The sequence below is a fragment of the Dromiciops gliroides genome, chromosome 2 (genome assembly GCF_019393635.1).
Source record: "Dromiciops gliroides isolate mDroGli1 chromosome 2, mDroGli1.pri, whole genome shotgun sequence".
NCBI lineage: Eukaryota > Metazoa > Chordata > Mammalia > Microbiotheria > Microbiotheriidae > Dromiciops > Dromiciops gliroides.
In genome coordinates this window covers 177,045,880-177,064,979 of record NC_057862.1, presented here as the reverse complement: position 1 = coordinate 177,064,979, position 19,100 = coordinate 177,045,880, and the positions used below count along the sequence as shown (strand labels likewise).

Genomic DNA, 19,100 nt, shown 5'->3' with positions numbered 1-19,100 from the left:
TTTGACAAAATTTTGGACTTCCAGGAAATATTCAGAGACTACATTTATGGGCAGATAGAAACCATAATAAGAAAAAATAGCAGCCAGCATTAAAAACAGTCCTTTTGTCATCTGGATCAGTTTTTCCTGCTTTTGGGGTGTGGCAAAGAGGTAAAACTCTTGATACAGCTTAACATATCCCAACCTATCATATAGTGGGTGGTACCTTAGCCTTTTTGTAAGACAGTAACCCAGAGTGTGAGCTATGGAAACAGCCCAAATGTTTTTGGAAAGGGAACCCAAGTGACAGTGCTGCCAAGTAAGTATGGGAGCTCTTGTTCTAATTTACCCCACGCCTTGTACCAATACCAGACTTTGTGCCACCTGTCCCTTATTTTTTCCTATCCCTGCTCTCCCATATCTTTTTGCAGCATCTCTGATCTTTCATGTGAGGTTTGTAATCCTTTAAAAACTGACTACAATTTAAGACCCTGTATGTATCTGAGTATGAAGCTGGGAAATCAGAAAATCTCTTGGACTTCTCTGAACACTGACTTACAAATAGGATGCAGAGTCACTAATATAGAAAAAGAAATAACTGTATTTCGTTCTTGAGTTCCAAGCAACTAAGGAGTAGTCTGAAAGTAGTGACCTTCACAGAGCCATTGAAGCAGACAAGATGTTGAGAACACTGTAGTGTAGAGAACAAAGACCTGGGATTCTGTCCAGCCCAGTCGCTCACTAATGACTGTGGACAAATCACACAGGATTAACAGATTTAGACGGGCCTTACAGATCAAGTCCAATATCCTCATTTTATAGAGGACCCTGAGGCCCAAAGAGGTGAAGTAACTTTCCCAAAATCACGCCAGTGGTAAATAACAGAGCCAGGGCTCAAACCCAAGTCCTCTAATTCCAAATCTAATGTTGTTTTCACTAGCCCCATTTGTCTTATTTATCTGACAAATCAAAATGAGATAACAAAGGGCCAGGAAACTGAGCGTTCTCAGTTGGCAAACTATGACTTTCAAATATTGGTTCTCAGCCCATTCTGAGGACCCTTGGATAATTTTCCTAAATTATTGTTTCCTCTGCGTACTAAGGCCCCCAGTCTCTCAGTTCTATGACAGCATGCCATCTAAATATTTTACATTCCAGATATTTTCAGGAGTTGTGTTTCCTTTTATTCCTCTGCTCTCGGAAGAATGAGGATGGAGGAGTAATGTACCCTGTCCAACCGACCCAGCTCTGCTCCCCAAAAACCCAGAAAGAAAAAATGCTTTTGCAATGAAGTTGGGAGCAACTGAGATAATTCTAGGTGGCACTCTTGAAATCTGGATGAGTTGGTAAGCCTAGCCCTGTGGGTCATCTTTATTCAATCCAGATTGTAAGCAGTAGGGAAGGGGGAATTAAGAAATTAGAGGATGAAGTTATTGGGGGGGGATGGAGAGAAGGACAAAGAGATAGAGAGGCAAAGGTAGGCAGAGACAGAAAGATGGAGAGAGAATATAAAAGAATAAATATTGTGGTGTGAGGTGGCTTATTGCAAACACTGCCTTTAGGATGTAGATCTAACAGAAGCTACATTCTCCTACGTGGAGGAGAAACTAGATTCATCTATCCATGTGAATTTTAGAGAAACGATAAAGGAAACTCTCCAGACAAAGAGAGGATTATGAAATGAGCCCTCTGAGATCTATGACAAGTTCCTTTCCACCGATAAAGGACTTTTGTGTAGTGTAGGGGCTGTTTGCTTGTGTCTTTCATGCTGAGAAGCTGATCTAATGAACTTATTGGGAGTGTATTGGGAAGGGGTTTTGTCTACTGGTTTCTGAGCATGTCTCCAGGCAATGAGGCCATTTTCCAAGGTTTAGCCTTTGAAAAAGAAACTTCCTCAAGCAATGAAGTTCAACATTTGCCACCACACCTCTGTGGCCTCCAGACCCTTCGGCTTTCTTCCTTTTCATTTTATAAGTAGATATCTCCCTAGACTATGCCTGTAAAATCCTATAGAGACAGATGCCTTGACTCAAGGGAAAATGGATCTAGGTTTCCTTTTTCTATCCCTGCAATGAGCCTCCTTGCCTCTGGTGACTATAGCACCATTTCTACAGTCTCTTTTGTATCTGGGATAAAAATTACATTTTAGTCATTTAAGGAAGAGATTGGTGTAATGAGGGAAAGGGGATTTAGGAGGCTTTGTTGTTATGATTAGAGTGACATAGAAAATAAAGTTTTATGAACAGAGCAACCATGAAATAGGTTTGTATATGAGATGTGATAGTGAACTTAGAAGATGGGCTTAGGAAGCCATCTTGTGATATAAGGTACAGGTAATTTTGTAATGCTTTGAACCAAAGTGCAAACACTGGAGCTAGAAATCTCATTTGGGGGAGTGGGACCAGGCTCCAAATCCATCCACGTAAGTATCTTCTACTTTGGTCAAAGATCTAGGGAATCCTAGTTTGTTCTCATAGATTCTTAAGTCTAAGTTTCTACTTCATTTGCTCATTTTTTATAGTTAATCATGAAACTTGAATAGGTGAGGTCTGACTACTCAGTCACTAGTTTAAAGAGTAAATGCTGTTCTTTTGTTGTTGTGTTTACTGCTTTATCAATATCCTTTTCTTATTCTATGCCACTGTCACTTCTCACAGATTCAGCCCATCCCTAACAGAAACTCCCCCTTATAATGAATAAGCAGTCAGATAAACCAAACCAACACTGGCCACATCTGGAAATGTGTGCTTCATTCCACACTCCAGTCCAACACATCTCTGATGATTAGGAGCAGAAGGCTGCTTCACCATCAGTTTCCTGAAGTCATGACAGGTCAATTTGTTGGCAAGGTTTCTGAAATCTTTTAATGTTGCTCTCCTCTTTACAATGGTAGCAATCATGCAAATTGTTCTCCTGATTCTGTTTACTGCACTATGCCTAAGAAGACTGTTTTCTAACAGTAATGTGTGATTATGGTTAGGGGAGGAGAATAGAGGAAAGAGAAAACTGTGGTGAAGGGAATCAGCATTGCGATAATATATTGATGACTTGTCATCTATGGCCATTTGAGACAAAAGGTTTTTTGCAGAGACAAAATAGGGCTATGAATCTGAGATTTATTTGGCACCATCTGGTTGTCATTAAAGGAGATAAGTAAGCTCCTCAAGGTTCCTGAGTTTTTTTCAGACATTCACAAAAACACGAAATCTAGATTAGAATTCCATATCTAACGAGAAATGTAGAAATCTTATTTTTTTAAATAAAGAGACTAGAAAATGGGACTATGAGAAAATATGAACAAAGAAGTGGCATGAGTTCTTAGCCTAAAGAAGAAAAGGCTGGAGGCACTTTAAAACTGAACAAAAACACTTGGAGAGTTATTTTCCATTGGGGCCTACACTAACGTATGTTACAATGGAAGTCTTACTCTGATGATGGCCATAGCATCATCCAAATGGTTCTCAAATGACCCAGACAGTTCTCAAAAGGAAATTTGGAAAGGCTTATCATGAGAAAGCTTGGCCATGTCAACTCATGAAATGAATGACTAAGATGTGGAGGAGTTGTGATCTGAATTAGCAGAAGAGGGAAGGAAGGAAACAATCATTTATTAAGTGCCTACTATATGCTGTGCTAAACATTTTATAAATATTATAACCATAATGGTGAATTCACAGCTCAGAGGACCACCTTTTGAAATATTTTGTAATGCTCAATTCCTCCACCAAAGTCCTGCCCTGGTGTCATATTACAGTATAGAAGTGACAATGGGTTCTCAAAGACTGTGCCAACATAGCACAAGTTCTAGTAGGTCTTTAGCAAGGAGGAAAGACATTGAGTATGTCCCTGAATGATGGGCTGTACAGCTGTTGCCTCAAAACTAGCCTAAGTTCAAAGAGATTTATTTTTTTATTTTTTTGGTGAGGCAATTGGGGTTAGTGTCTGAGGCCGGATTTGAACTCAGGTCTTCCTGACTCCAAGGCCAGTGCTCTATCCACTGTGCCATCTAGCTGCCCCTCAAAGAGATTTATTACCATTTTGGCCACAGAGTGATGATCTGCAAGAACTTGGCCAGTGGTTGAATACCATAGTTATAGAAGGGTTGAGACCTGTATCAGTGGAAAGAACACTCATTGCAATGAAATCATAGCATTAAACTATATAGAAGACATTACATATGTCTGCCATCTAAATTAAGATCAAAATGGGAGTTTTCACTGCATCAAGAGTAACTTACATTAAACTTTTGAAAGTAATCCCTAACAGTGAGAGAATCTTTTTCCTTTAAGATTCTAAAGAACTGGTTGGAATCCCATCTCTCAAAGTGTAGTCTTCCTCTGCACTTCTCCATGTCACCTTGTTTTCATTGTAAGACTCTTATAGTCCAAAAAACCATCCCTTTCCTTTCCTTGTTCTGGATTTGTGGTGCTCATCAATCATGTCATTTCAGGATCTTAGGGCATGTAATGAAAAGAGTGCTTAAGACCTAAATCTGATTCTTGACTCCATCCTTTAGCAGTTGTATCATCCTGGGCTAGTCATTTAATCTCTCTGAGCCTCAGTTTCCTTTTCTACAAAATAAGGATAATAACTTGCAATACCTACATCACAGGATTGTTGTGAGGAAAGGAAAGTGCTTTGTAAATTTTAAAATACCAAATAAAGGGGGCAGCTAGGTGGCACAGTGGATAGAGCACCGGCCCTGGAGTCAGGAGTACCTGAGTTCAAATACGGCCTCAGACACTTAACACTTACTAGCTGTGTGACCCTGGGCAAGTCACTTAACCCCAACTGCCTCACTAAAAAAACAAAAACAAAAACAAAAAAATAAAATAAAATACCAAATAAAGGTAAGCAATTGTAGATACAATTTGGAGATTCCTGACCATCAGAAATCCAATGGCCATGCTAGTAAGGCAGCAAAGAAGGTATCACAACCCTTTAGCCAAAAGGGGTCTAATTCCAAATGTAAGCATCCATCCCTCCTCCAAAGACCAAAAAGATAAATGGAATATTAACTAGTAGAATTTCAAAAACCATGCATATTTTCACATCTCACCAATGGACCTTTTCTCCTTTTAATGTTAGAGCTTAAGAGCAATAGTTTTTGCAATGTATGATTCCATAGTGGGAAACTGAAGGAAACTCCAAACTTATTTTTGGGAAAGGCAGCAAAGTGGTCATTGTTCCTAGTAAGTAGACTGAAAAGTTGAGTGTCTGGGTTCTGCATGAGCTGCATGTAATTGTCTGCATCAGTATCTGCTTTGAACAATTTTTGTCTGCATCAATATCTGCTTGCAAGCAATTACTGAAGATGTGCTCTGAGCACTTGCCACACAGCAGTCTTGAGTGTTCAGTGATTTGATTGAATAGATTGAATAGAATCATGATGATTAGGAAGAAACACTGATGATCAATTCAATTCAACAAATATTGGTTCAACAAATATTCAACTATGCGCAAAGCATAATTTTTTTAATGTTTCTTAGAATTACAGACCTTTAGAGGTTATCTGATCAAACTTTCTTGTCTTATAGATGAGGAAACTGAGTCCTAGAGAGTTTAAATAATTTGCCCAAAGTGCCACAGTAACTAAATTAGTAACTAAATAAGGACAATAACCCAGATCTCCTGAATCTTGGTCCAATGTTTTTTCTAGTTATTTCTCTGAGTTGGTGAGGTGAAGAGAGGTCCGTAGAATGCTGCATTACACTGAACAAGTGGTTAATAAATATATGAATGGATAAATGAAATGCAGTAAGGGATTCTAGAAACTACACAAGACATCCCACCCTGATCCTCCATTCTCCTGCCTCCAAGGATTTATATAATTCCAGATGGATGCCTATTCTTATTTTGAAGAGTCCTCTCCAGGGAAATAGATTCAATGACCTCTAAAAGTCATTTCTGTCTCTAATAATTTATAGGCCTATAGGTTTCTAGCAGCTTGAAAGTCCTTCCTGGCATCATATCTAAATTCTCTCTGCTGCAATAGCCAAAGGGAAGATTATTTTTTGAGATCCATTGATATCCTAGAGGCTGGAGGTAGAAAGTGGAGCAGAGAATGTCCTTTCCCACACCCATCTAGGCTAATAGGGAAATGAAAAGAGTACATGTAAAACTGTTACCTGCTGTGCCCATCCTGAAGGCTATGCTAAACTGACCTTTGGAGTAGGGACCAGGCTGACTATACAGTCCTGTAAGTATGATACAAATGACCAGGCAGGAACTAAAAGGAAAACCAGATAGTGATTTATGACAAATGAGAACCAGTCATTTTCCAGTTTTAGGAGATTCCCCAATTTAAATGACTTCACTAAGAGGCACCAGTAGTAAACCAAGCAAATAGGAATGAAAACAGGACAATTTATGTCAGGGATTCTTAACCTTTTCATATGTCATGGACCCCTTTGGCAATCTGGTGAAGTTTACAGATCCTGTTTCAGAATAATGTTTTTAAATACATAAATTAAACTACATGATATTATAAAAGAAACCAATTATATTGAAATATGGCAATCATAATATTTTTTTAAAAAGTTCACAGACCCTAGATTATATCCTTGATTTATGGATATATAAAAAGGATCCCAGATGTTCTGTGATTTAGAATAAAGTCAATGATATCAGCATCAGGTAATATGAATATTCTAGAAATTATCTAAATACTTTGGGGATAAGAGGTGAGTTAATGGGCAAATATAAATTCACTCATTGCAAGAGAGTAGCTAAATTCCCTGGCATTAATAAGCATGTTTAACATGATTCCTATTTTCAGTGTGATAATCATTTGACTGCAACAGTGTTCATAGGAACCTTAGAAGTCAAAGCCAGGGGGCAGCTAGGTGGCACAGTGGATAAAGCACTGGCCCTGGATTCAGAAGGACCTAATCAAATCAAATCTGGCCTCAGACACTTGACACTTACAAGCTGTGTGACCCTGGGCAAGTCACTTAACTCTCATTGCCTTGCCAAAAAAAAAAAAAAGAAGAAGGAGGAGGAGTCATTTTCAGCTTAACTCCCTCTTTTTACAGGTGGGGAAATGTATATCTCTGAAAAACTTTAGTAACCTGCCCAAGGTCAACAGTAAGCAGTAAAGCCTAGATTATAGACACTCTAATGAGGATGATTCTGATCCCAGCATTGGGGAGGAGGGACAGAGGATACACTAAATCTGAATGAACTTTTCAAGGCTTGGTCACTGCTATGATAATACCACTATTGTTCTTCTCTTTCCCCCCATCCCCAATCTCCTTAACACTAAACTTCTCAGGAGAAGATGTTTCTTAAGAGAGGAAGAGAGTCAGGCAATAAAGGATCCCAAGTGTTTGAAAGTGGTTCTTGAGAGTAACTCCATTAGCAGTGAGTATCATTGTGAAGATTATTGCAAAGACCTCCCCTACTGTGAGAACTTAGCAGGAGGTGGCGGCATTCTGGTATTTGGATTGGGGACCAGGTTGAGCATCTGCCCAAGTGAGTGAGTAGGCTGGGGCAAGGGAAAATAATGGTAATCAATCCTTCTATGCCAGAGATGATGGGTTTCCTTCTTTTCTATAGTACTAGATTATATGAGGCTAACAACTGCAAGATCTTAGTGTATGTTTCTTCCCAAAATTTTCCTAGAGTAGAATTCAGTGTTTGAGAGTAGAGAAGCTCTATCCTCAGGCTGGATATTAGGAATATAAATGGTAAAAATAAAGGAGAGTCACTCTCTGGATACCTTGGGGGAAAATTTTGGATTGCTCTACCTTGTACCAGAAATACCTTCAAAATTAAAGATTTATGATGGCGCAGTGGATAGAGCACCAGCCCTGGAGTCAGGAGTACCTGAGTTCAAATCCGGCCTCAGACACTTAACACTTACTAGCTGTGTGACCCTGGGCAAGTCACTTAACCCCAATTGCCTCACTAAAAAAAAGAAAAAATATGGATTTACAAGTATTTCTGTGGTATGACAGAGAAGAGGAAGAGCAGCTATCATCTCTAGGAGAGGAAAGACTGAAAATGGAATAGTAATCACTCTAGTTACCACTTCTTAACCTCTGTTAAGAAATATATGGGGGCAGCTAGGTGGTGCGGTGGATAGAGCACCGGCCCTGGATTCAGGAGGACCTGAGTTCAAATCTGGCCTCAGACACTTGACACTTAATAGCTATGTGACCCTGGGCAAGTCACTTAACCCCAATTGCCTCACCAAAAAAAAAGAAAGAAAGAAATATATGGGACCAGTGGTTTTCTGTAATGCTGTCACTGGTGGTGTAAATACTGGAGGAGTAAGCTCACATTTGGGAAAGGCTCCCAATTGACTGTCATATCTGGTGAGTTATTCTTCTCAAGGGAATTATGGGATTTAGACCTAGAAGGGATCAAAAGATGTCCTGTAAAGGCTATGTAGTCCAGTACACTCATTTTTTAGATTAGGAAATGGCCGTGAGAGGTTGAGGGTAAGGATCAATTGGTTTTGGTTTTTGTATCTCCAGCAGCTAGCACAGTGATACCTAGTCAGTCAACAAGTTTATTTAGCATGTAATTGATCCTAGGCACTCTACTTAGCATGGCAAATACAAAGAAAGGCAAAACATAGGCACTTAATACTTATTGACTGGTCAATTGTCAAAGGTCATGCATGTATTAAATAGTTGTCAGGATTGGAATCCCAGTGCCCCGATTCAAAATGCACTGTACTAATTGGGTAAGCTGTCAGCATATCCAAACCCACAAGTCAATATCAATCAGCAAGCATTTATTAAGTACCTCTAATATACCAGACACTGTACTAAGCACTGGGAAGGGGAAAAAAGAGAAGGAAAAAATTCCTGCTCTCAAAGATGAGATGCTGATAGCCTGGCTCTAAAGTATAATGACCATTCATGTGTTCAGTGGTGGAAGTTTTAAGGAGGGGACTAGGGAATTCAAGTGTCTGCTGTGAGGGTAACCTTTGAAATGGCCAATAGTACTAGTAGCAATGCTAACTGCTGACTAGATTTGCCACAAATAACTCTTTCTCAGGCATACAAAAATGACCTCAATAGAGTGGTATTTATTTAATACCTACTATTTGCCTAACCTTATACTAGGTACTATGGGGGATTCTTTTTTTAAATTATCAGACATGGTTCCCTCCCTCAAGGAACTTTCAGCTGAGCCAAAACTAATACACATAGAATAGTAAGGTTACAATATATTGTTAAAATATTTTGTCAGTCCAGTAGGAAGGCTAAGGATGAAGCTTTCTTGGAAGCAGTGGAATCTGAGCTGAGCCATGACAGATGGGTGGTGGAAAGAAGAGCATTCTAGGCTAAATAGCACAAGCATGGAAAATGGAGGTGGGAATGGTATGATTTTCTTGGTGGGGACAAAAAGTATGTAGAGAGAATATTGAAAATAATGTTGAATAGAGCAAAATAATAGTAGACTTAGAAAGCTAGGCAGAGAAGCTGACTTCCTTAGAAATCCCAAGGGTGGAGAAAATAGGAGCACCAATGTCTTGATGTGAACAGGGGAGTCCAAAGCCAAAACTCTCCAGGCAGGAATAAGAGAAGCAGCCAGAGCCAGAGTTAAAAACACAGTGCCAGCCTGAAGCTGAGATCTCCTAGGGTGGAGCCCATTTACAGGTACTGATCTCCTTTTCTTTGGAAAGCTAGCCTATTATTTAATAGAGTGGGTACCTGGGAGTTTCTGCAATAGAGATATGGGAAGTGGTAGGTGGGAGATCCAATAGCCAACTTTTATGTGGTAAATGTAATGACTGTAATGAAAGCTAATCTTCATTTCTCATCCAAGGATCTACTGACCATTAGTACAATTGTAATGAGTGAGTCAAGATAGCATGATATAGTAGGAAAAGTTCTAGATTTGGAATTGTAAGACAAGTTCAAATCCCATTTTCACCACTTACTTATTGCTTGTATTATTTTAAGCAAGTTATTTCACCAATCCTGGCTTCAATTTCTCAATCCTGTAAAATGAGGAGTTTGACCAGTTGATCATTTAAACCCCAAACAGTTCCATATCCTAGGATCCTATGTAAGCTATAAGATCTCTACTAAGAATACAAACTTGGTCTAGGCCCATGGCCAATGTTGTTAACTCAGATTTCTGGGTTCCTAGGCCTGCATAAATATATTTATACATACCATAAATACTATGTGAGCTATAGAACACTCAGACACCTGCTATTTGCCCAAGATCTTTTATGGCTTTTTGGTCATTTGTAGTTGGTAGTAGATTGGGACTTAGATTAGGTAAACCCCCCTGCTGAGAAATGTATAGCCATGCCAACATCTACAGTATTCACAATGTTTATTTAGCTCTTGTGCAAAATTAAGTAGTGCAAAGAACTGTTTGGATTTCACATTCAACCAATTGAAAGTGTTTTCTCAGGGCAGCTAGGTGGCCCAGTGGATAGAGCACCAGCTATGAAGTCAAGAGGACCTGAGTTCAAATCTGGCCTCAGACACTTAACACGTACTAGCTGTGTGACCCTGGGCAAGTCACTTAACCCCAATTGCCTCACCAAAAATAAATAAATAAAAGAAAGTGTTTTCTCCATCACCCTGTTTTCTTAGGGCCCTTAGTCTGAATCTCTTCTTGCTTTCTTTATAGTATATCTAGCTTAGTATATTCTGTATTGCCCATTTTAAGTTGTGAGATATTTGAAGGTCAAGTCGACAAGCATTAACTAAGCATCAAATACGTGCCAAGCACTTTAAGCATTGGGCATGGGGGGGGGGGGAATGGTATACAAAGAAAGACAACTATAGCCCCTGCCCTCGAGGAGCTTATAAACTAATGGTGGAGAACAGAAGAGAAAATATGCAAACAATTATGTATAAACATTCCTCATCCTTCTATCACCATCACTTAGTATACTGTCTTGCATATAGATGGACTGATTTGGAGTTCTGGAACAAGGTAAAGAGGGGAATGGAATCTGTAAACTGAAAAATGGGAACTAGTTTGAGGAGTTAGTACTTACTGTACTAACCATTTTGGAGCAGCAACAACTCGGAACACCCTAAAATTTCCCCAGCCCTGAGCCAAGCCCTCATTTTACCACATGCCCAAATGAGCAGCGGGCAGATGTGGGGAGGAACAGAGAGATAAAGGGCTGGCCCATTAGCCCACATGCCTCCAGCACAGAGAGCAAAAGGTGAGGCTTAAACCATGTGATTTGGGCCTGGGCTGGCTGCCACACAACTCTAGAAGCTTCTGAATTGCTTAGTACACTAAGTGGCTGCTTAGGGAGCTGCTGAAAGAAGTCTTCCAAATTACCCCATGCCTACCTAGGGCCTAAAGAAAATTAAGATGCCAACAAGTAAATCCTGTAATGAGTTCTGCCTCACTCTGTCTCCTTCATTTGCAGGAGGACTTGAGGATGTTTGGAGCAAGTTCCTTTGCTCATAGTTTAGGAAAGACTAGCCATCCAGACCATTCCCCATTCTCTGGGCACTAACATCCTATAACCATGCTATACAGAGGAGAATCCAGCCTACATTTAAAAGCCACAAGGGAAAGTAGTTAGATAGGCTCCCCTCATAATCCATTCACATGCTTACCAATCCTCTCTAATGAACTCAAAATCTTCCCCTTTTTTCTATTCTCTTCTTAATTTATTAGTGCAGATAGAGGGTTTCCCCCTAACACCGTCTTTTCCAAGTTCAACAAACCCTGTTACTTCAGGAAGTGGGGGTGTTTACTTGGAAAAGAGCAGATTTAATGAGTAATGGTAATAAAAACTCACATGGATATATATAAAATGCCTTAAAGCTTACAGACTTTCCTCACAATAATCCTCAGGGCAGGTAATAGAATGTGGCTACATATTCTTCAATATCTGAATGGTCTAAGTTGTAAGAGGAGATTTTTCCACCACCTACTTTATCTCCAAGTAGGGGCAGCCCTGTGAATAAAGGTCAATTCTCCAGTTTGTTTTTCATTTGACTCAGCTTCCCTCATCTATGCCTAGGGCTGGTTTCCGCAGGTCTCAGTCCTGCAGGATGTTTATGTAACCAAGACCACAATGGCTTAGTGTATGTGGTAGAAGGTCTGAGTAGAAAAAAAGCAAGCAATGCTGCTGGCTTGGTGGGAGGCCTTTGGGCACAGGAGAATCTAACCCTAATTCTGTTCTACTCTTTGGGTGGCCTGGATGGGTAAATTTTTCCCTACAAACTTCTACTTCCTCTTCTAAACATAGGAAGTTGTGAAGCACACACGTTAAGAATCTCTTAAAACCCTAACTATCTAAAGAAATGCTGAAGAATTTCTAGAAATAAGTGGAGAGAGCCCAGATCTTATTTCACAGAAGTATATTGTAAAGAAAAATTATTTTTATTACTTAGGTTTTTTAATGTTATAATAAGACCATGAGGCATATACCATAATAAGTTACTGTGATAGAAATCTCCTAGTGACAGGACAGGCATTCCAAATTGGTGTTGATATATAACTCATGAGTTCACCCCATTTGTGACATCACAAAGATGCCTCTGGAGAAAATAGGACATCCGTCAATCATCCATCACTCCTAGCACATGGCCAGTCCATAGTTTTCACCATAACATGTTCTTTATATCATCCTTTATTTCAGATCTTCTCTGTAATTCTGTGTTTACAGTATGTTGGCTCTTCACACCCACGATAAGCCTGAGTGATACACACATTTAGTTCTAACTGTAGGGTTAACAGTCATACACACACACACCCCTGTAAAATATTCGTAATGAAAAATGGGACTGTTTCAGGGAGTTTGGGGTCATTAACAAAGTTCACAACTTCCCAAAAGCAACCCAGTATGCTTTCCGTCCCCCTTTTCAACTCCAATACCAACTCATTATCCTTGAAAGCATCTTTACATAATAATATATAGTGGATGATAATCTATATAAGTGAAACTAATCAACACATCTGACAATATATTTAATGTTCCACAACCCAGCCCCCATCTCTTCCTGAGGTCAAGCTTTATCATTATAACTGTACAGCACTCAGCTGTGTATTTTTATTCCATACATTGTTCTCCTCATTGTGTGATGCCTTTTTCCTGGTTTTGCTTCTTTCCTATTGCACAGCAGTTCATATGAGTCTTCCCATGCTTCTCTATGTTCATCATATAAATTGTTTTTCTCCAGAACCTGGCTTGTTGCCTGGCAACATAACAGGCGCTTAATACATGCTCGTTGATTGATTCATATTGAAGGAATATGTCACTATATACCATGATTTGTTTAGACATTATCCCAATTGATAGACTTCTATTTTGTTTGAAGTTATTTGTTACCACAAAAAGCGCTGCTATATTTTGCTGTATATAGGACCTTTCTTTCTTCAGCCTTGAGAGGTAGTGTGTAATGTCTAACTAACCACAGGACCTTTATTATTTATCTTCTGAGCAGGGAAGATTCACCTTTTTTAGACTCTGGCATTCCAATTCCATCCCAGTGTGGAGAGTTAATGTGGGGTAGGAACGTGCACGAAGTGGGGAGAAAGTAGCATCTCTTAAACTCCATGTCTTTTCTGTTCACAGTTGTCAGGGACCCTGAACCAGCTTTGTACCAACTAAAAAGCCCAAAGTCAAAGGACACTTCAGTCTGCCTCTTCACCGACTTTGATAACTCCATCATAAATGCGACTATAAATAAAAGCGACCCAACAGTGCTAGAGATGATGACAATGGAATCTAAGAACTATGGAACAGTGGTCTGGGGTACCAAACCAGACTTCAATTGCACACATGCCCTCCAGAAAAACATCGTCAATTTGACTGAACCTTCAGGTCAGTATAAAGCCTTCCCTAGGAAAAGGAGTCTCTCTATCCTGACAGGATTCTGCTATGGCTGTAGTATAGAGAAACAGCTTCTAAAATCTATTCCCATTCCAATAATCTCTGCTATGGGAGATCTCTGCCTTAGATCCAAGTAAAGAGGGCATTTACCTTGTACCTTTATTACTGAGAGGTCAAGCTGTCAGTAAATTTTCCATTCCTACCAGCCCAATGGCAATCCTTTTTGAGCCATGGGCAGGGGGAGTACATGAAGTACAGTGGTAGGAGGGAATCTTGATCTAAAATAAGCCAACACCAAAAAAAAAAAAAAAAGAAAGAAAGAAAAAGAAAAAAAGGGGCAGCTAGGTGGTACAGTAGATAGAGCACCAGCTCTGGATTCAGGAGGACCTGAGTTCAAATCCAGCCTCAGACACTTGACACTAGCTATGTGACCCTGGGCAAGTCACTTAACCCCAATTGCCTCACCAAAATAATAATAATAATAATAAAATAAAAAATAAAAATAAATTAAATAAGCCAACCACTGTGTAGCTAGGTGGCGCAGTGGATAAAGCACCAGCCCTAGATTCAGGAGGACCTGAGTTCAAATCCGGCCTCAGACACCAGCTGTGTGACCCTGGGCAAGTCACTTAACCCTCATTGCTCTGCAAAAAACAAAAACAAACCACCAAAAATCCAAAAACAAAAACAAACAAAACAACAAATAAAATAAGCCAACCATAAGAAATCATAGAGAACACTGGCTCTTGACCATCATGTGTGTCTTTCTCCCAAGAGCTAAAGGTGCTATGTCTATTTTCTATATTTATTTTCCATATTTATAACATTTTGCATATTCATATATATGACATATGTACATATATATTCTTTCCATAAATATTTTCTATAGATGATTTGGGATGGGCAGAGGTACCACCCAACTTGAGGATGCATGAAGGTGATTCTGTTTGTTTCTAATTGCAGGTTCCACATGCAACGTCAAGGATGTAAACCAAAGCTTCGAAACAGGTATGTAACAGAAATTATGAACTTCCTTAATACAGAATTTGGGGAGGAGATGAAGAAAAAAAAACACCTAGTAACCCTAAGAAGGACAGGAGTGGGCTAGAACCAAGAGACCTATCTCAGGTATGGGTGAGCGGAAAAAGTACAACAGTTTATACCCAGAGTGGTCTATTGTTTTCTTTCTAATCACATAAAACTTAGAGGTAGAAGGGACCTTAGAAGTCATCTAATCCAAACATTCTTAACCTGGGACCTATGCAAAGAAGATTGATAAACTTGCATGGAGAAAAAAATACATCTTGATTTTCACTAACACTTAACCAAAATTTAGCATTTCCTTCCATTATGATTTTTAAAAACATTATTCTGAGAAGGGATCTGTAGGCTTCACTATACTGCCAAAGGGGTCCATGACACAAAACAAAAAGAACCTCTGATCTAGCCCAACACCTTCCTTTTACAGATAATTAAACTGAGAACTAGAGAGATTAAGTAATTTTTCAAAGGTCACTCTTCTTCCAGTCTTTATTCTTCTCTCTTCTAGAACAGTTATTCACTTAAGGGCTCTTTTTTTGTATGTTAGCCAAAGTGTATTACTTATTAGCAAAGGTGAGAAACCCTTGAATGATATGATTGGAATAATCTAAACAATAACAGACCACTGAACAGCTGAGTCACTACTAAACTTATTACCCTTCAGTAACCAAGGACCTAATTATCTCCTTAGTTTTGGTTTTGTTTGTTTATTTGTTTGTTTGTTAGGGAGGGGCAGTGTTTTTATTTTGTTTTGGTTTTTTGCAGCTGTACTTATTTCCACTGAGAGGTCCTTCAATCATTCATTGCCTACCTGAACCATGCATTGGCTTCAGGTTATGTTGGCTCTTTAAATCAACCCATCTTGCAACCTAACTACCATAAGTTAAATAACCAAAGTGGTTTTCCTAAATCTACAAATGCTTCAGGTCTGAAGGTTAATGGAAGACAGGCACTACATGATAGAAAAAAAAAAAAACCTGGATTGGAAAACTGAATGTTTGTTTCATCTCTTCCACTTACTAGTTGTATGATTTCATGAATATCACTTGACCTCAGTTTCTTCACCTGTAAAATAAGAATTGGGCTAAAAATAGATGATCTATAAGGTCCCTTCCAGCTCTAACAACCTATAGTTTAGTTTAGAAGATGAGTGACTATTCAAAAGGTAGGGTTCACAATTAGAAGGAGAGAGAAGCCAAGAGTTATCATGGCCAATCCTCACCACGGGGCTGACTGCCTGGTAGATTCAGGCCTTCCTTAGAGAGAAATGAGGCCTCAACAGAGTGTGGGTGCAGACCCCCAAAATAGGCTACCTTATGCCAAAATGGGTAACATTATGCCAATTTTGTTTTTTAGACAAAAATTTGAACTTGATAAACCTATCTCTGATTGGTCTCCGTGTCATCTTCTTGAAGACTGTAGGATTTAACCTGCTCATGACACTTCGTCTGTGGTCAAACTAAAGTAAGTAGTGTATCTTTTGGTATAGATGGCACCAGAGATTGGAGGGAAGGGGTTTTTCTAGGATTTTTACTAAGTGCTAACAACAAACTTGGTCCCACTTAAAGTGATTTTACCCATGAGACTTTCCCACCTCAGATTACAAGGTACATATATTTATAAGATTAGCACTCAAAACTTCCATGACCCTTTATACTTTTTCAATTCACTCTCATCTCCATTATTTTATTTGAGCCTTACAAAGTCCCAATAAGATGGACAGAGAACAAGTAATCCTCATGTTAGAGATGAGGAAACAGGCTAAATATCTTGCCTAAGGTTGCAATTCCTATTAATTAAATTATTATATTATCTTATTAATCAATGTTAGTTGTTTGTGCTGTGCCTAGGTATGGGTATGGTGTGAATAACACTGTCCTTGCCCCCAAGGGGACTCCAGGCCAAACCATTTCTATCACAGCACCAAACAATTCCAGTTGTTCTACCTGCCAAAGACCTTAATATTCCTGTGACTGATTTCCCTATTCTCTTCATTCTAGGTCTGACAAGAAAACAAATGAACTCCAAACTTCCAGCTCTGTTTTTACTCATCTGCTCATCATCTTTAGCATGAAATGGGAATATTTGCCAAGACCCTGATGACTGAGTATATACCTCTACTCTCCAGGACCATAGGAGATACCATAGACCTGATCCTACCATTTATTTGGAATACCAACCCTGCCCTGTCAGTTCCTTCATTGATGTTTTTAACATCTGTCATTTAATGGAGATGGTAAAGGAATGACCAGAGACACTTCTGACCATGAAGAAATGCTATACCTGCATCCTCAGGCCTCTTGAGAAACTTCTATAAGAGTAGAAGAGAGAAGGACATTGTAGGTCCCTAAAGGTGCCTTGGTATCTCCAGACCTTTTTAGTCCTTGGGAAAATTGCCTTCTGACCCTTTTTCCCTTCTTCAACCTTCCCTTCCTCCCGCCCATATAAGTATGAATTGTAAGAAGTTTTTATTTTTTAAGAGTTCATTAAAAATCTATTCAATTCTTTTATCATTATTATTATTATAATAGAAGAGATTATATAATTGAGCAAGACAACCTTTATCATGTATCTGAACTGCACTGTATTTTGCCATCTAGCCATGCTGACAGGCTTTATTAAAGGTACTTTTGGAAAAGCAAAGACTGCTGTTATGTCTCTGGGTTGAGTTGGTAACACTGACCTGGATGGAGATGATCACCAGCTAAAGGGTAAGGAGGAAGAAAAGAAAGCATCTCTCCCATATGAGTGTTGAAATAGAGCCAAATGGACAGATGGTGGCTTTACAACTTTACCTCATCTTGAAATAATGTTTAGAAAGCACCCACATAGAATACATAGAATGTCATGCTGGGTATCATTAAAAGCCCAGTTAAGAGCTATGCTCCCCTGTGCTCTAAAACTTAGGCTACCATATCCTAAAACCTCCAAGAGTGGAAGACTAGAAAGACACATCATGGTGGACAAAGTAAGAGGGTGACAGACATGAGCATCATAGTAAGTTTCACCTTTAAATAAAACCACTAAATACAGGGCATTCATACCAGACCATTGCTCTCTGGCACCATCTCCCTGCCTTTCTCCCTTCAGATATACCATCTGTTGGGTGGTCTCTAAAAATGTTTTACCATTGAGCCCCAGCTTCAAGACTGAGGTCAGACCACTATTCTCCTCTACCACACATATCTTCTCAGGCTCCTGGTATCTACTACTATGATGGATATATTGTGAGCCTCAGCATATACTTGTTTGATTTTTTTTTTTGGTGGGGCAATGAGGGTTAAGTGACTTGTCCAGGGTCACACAACTAGTAAGTATCAAGTGGCTGAGGCCGGATTTGAACTCAGGTCCTCCTGAATCCAGGGCCAGTGCTCTATCCATTGTGCCACCTAGCTGCCCCCTACTTGTTTGATTTTTGACAAAGGTTTGAATGGCCTCAAGGTCAGTCACGCCCTCAGTGATACACAGAAGAAACCTGAGGCTCAAATCTTTTGCACTCCCATAAATAACAAACATTTAAGAAGCACCTACTGTGTGCAGAGCACTATGCTTGGTATTTGAGATATTAAGAAATTAAATATTCCCTGCCCTCAAGTAGCATAAGTTCTACTGAATGTAAACTCACCAATGAGAATGCAGGAAGGGAAAGTAAAATCACCCCTTCAGAGTCTAATGGCACCATTGGTTTGGAGAAAGTGGATTTTCTCAAAGATTTGGACCATAACAGAGGAGTTACATTCTCCACAGAGAAAAGCAGAAAGAGATGAAAGAAAGATGATATCAATCTGACTATAGGTGCAGCAATCCCAATGCTTTCGAGCCTTAAGACACTCATTCTTTCCAAAAGATGTTCCTGAAGCAGGTCTTCTCTCTACCCCAGGAGTTGTTTTTGTGCCAGGGAACCCTTTGGCAGTCTAGTGAAGTCTTTAGCCCTTTCTCAGAAGGTTTTTAAATAAATAAAATACATGGGATTACAAAGGAAAGCAATTTTAGTGAAATATGATTATCCCCCCAAAAAAAGGTTTTTTGAGTTCACTGACTCCAGGTTAAGGGCCCCTAACCCAACCCTACCTTGGAACATCTCACTGTGCTACAATCAAAAGTTTTGAACTTACAGTTAGAAAACTTGAGTTCAAATCCCAGCTCTGCCACTTATTACCGGTGTGACTTTGAGCAAATCACTTACTCTTTCTGGGCTTCAATTTCCTCACTTGTAAAATAAGGGAGTTGGACAAGTGACTTCTGAAGTCCCTTTCAATACTAGATCCATAATCCTACAAATTTATGATCTTTTCGT

General features: G+C 39.4%; 1 gene segment (V, D, J or C); it reads left to right on the top strand.

Annotated features, from left to right (window-relative positions):
* LOC122738458 overlaps positions 1-17,421 on the top strand; it is a 285,606-nt gene extending 268,185 nt beyond the window's left edge. The window contains 4 exon segments of the C gene segment in view: positions 13,505-13,753; positions 14,726-14,770; positions 16,160-16,267; positions 16,804-17,421. Coding sequence covers positions 13,505-13,753; positions 14,726-14,770; positions 16,160-16,266 — 401 coding nt within the window.
* Positions 17,422-19,100: the final 1,679 nt, after the last annotated feature.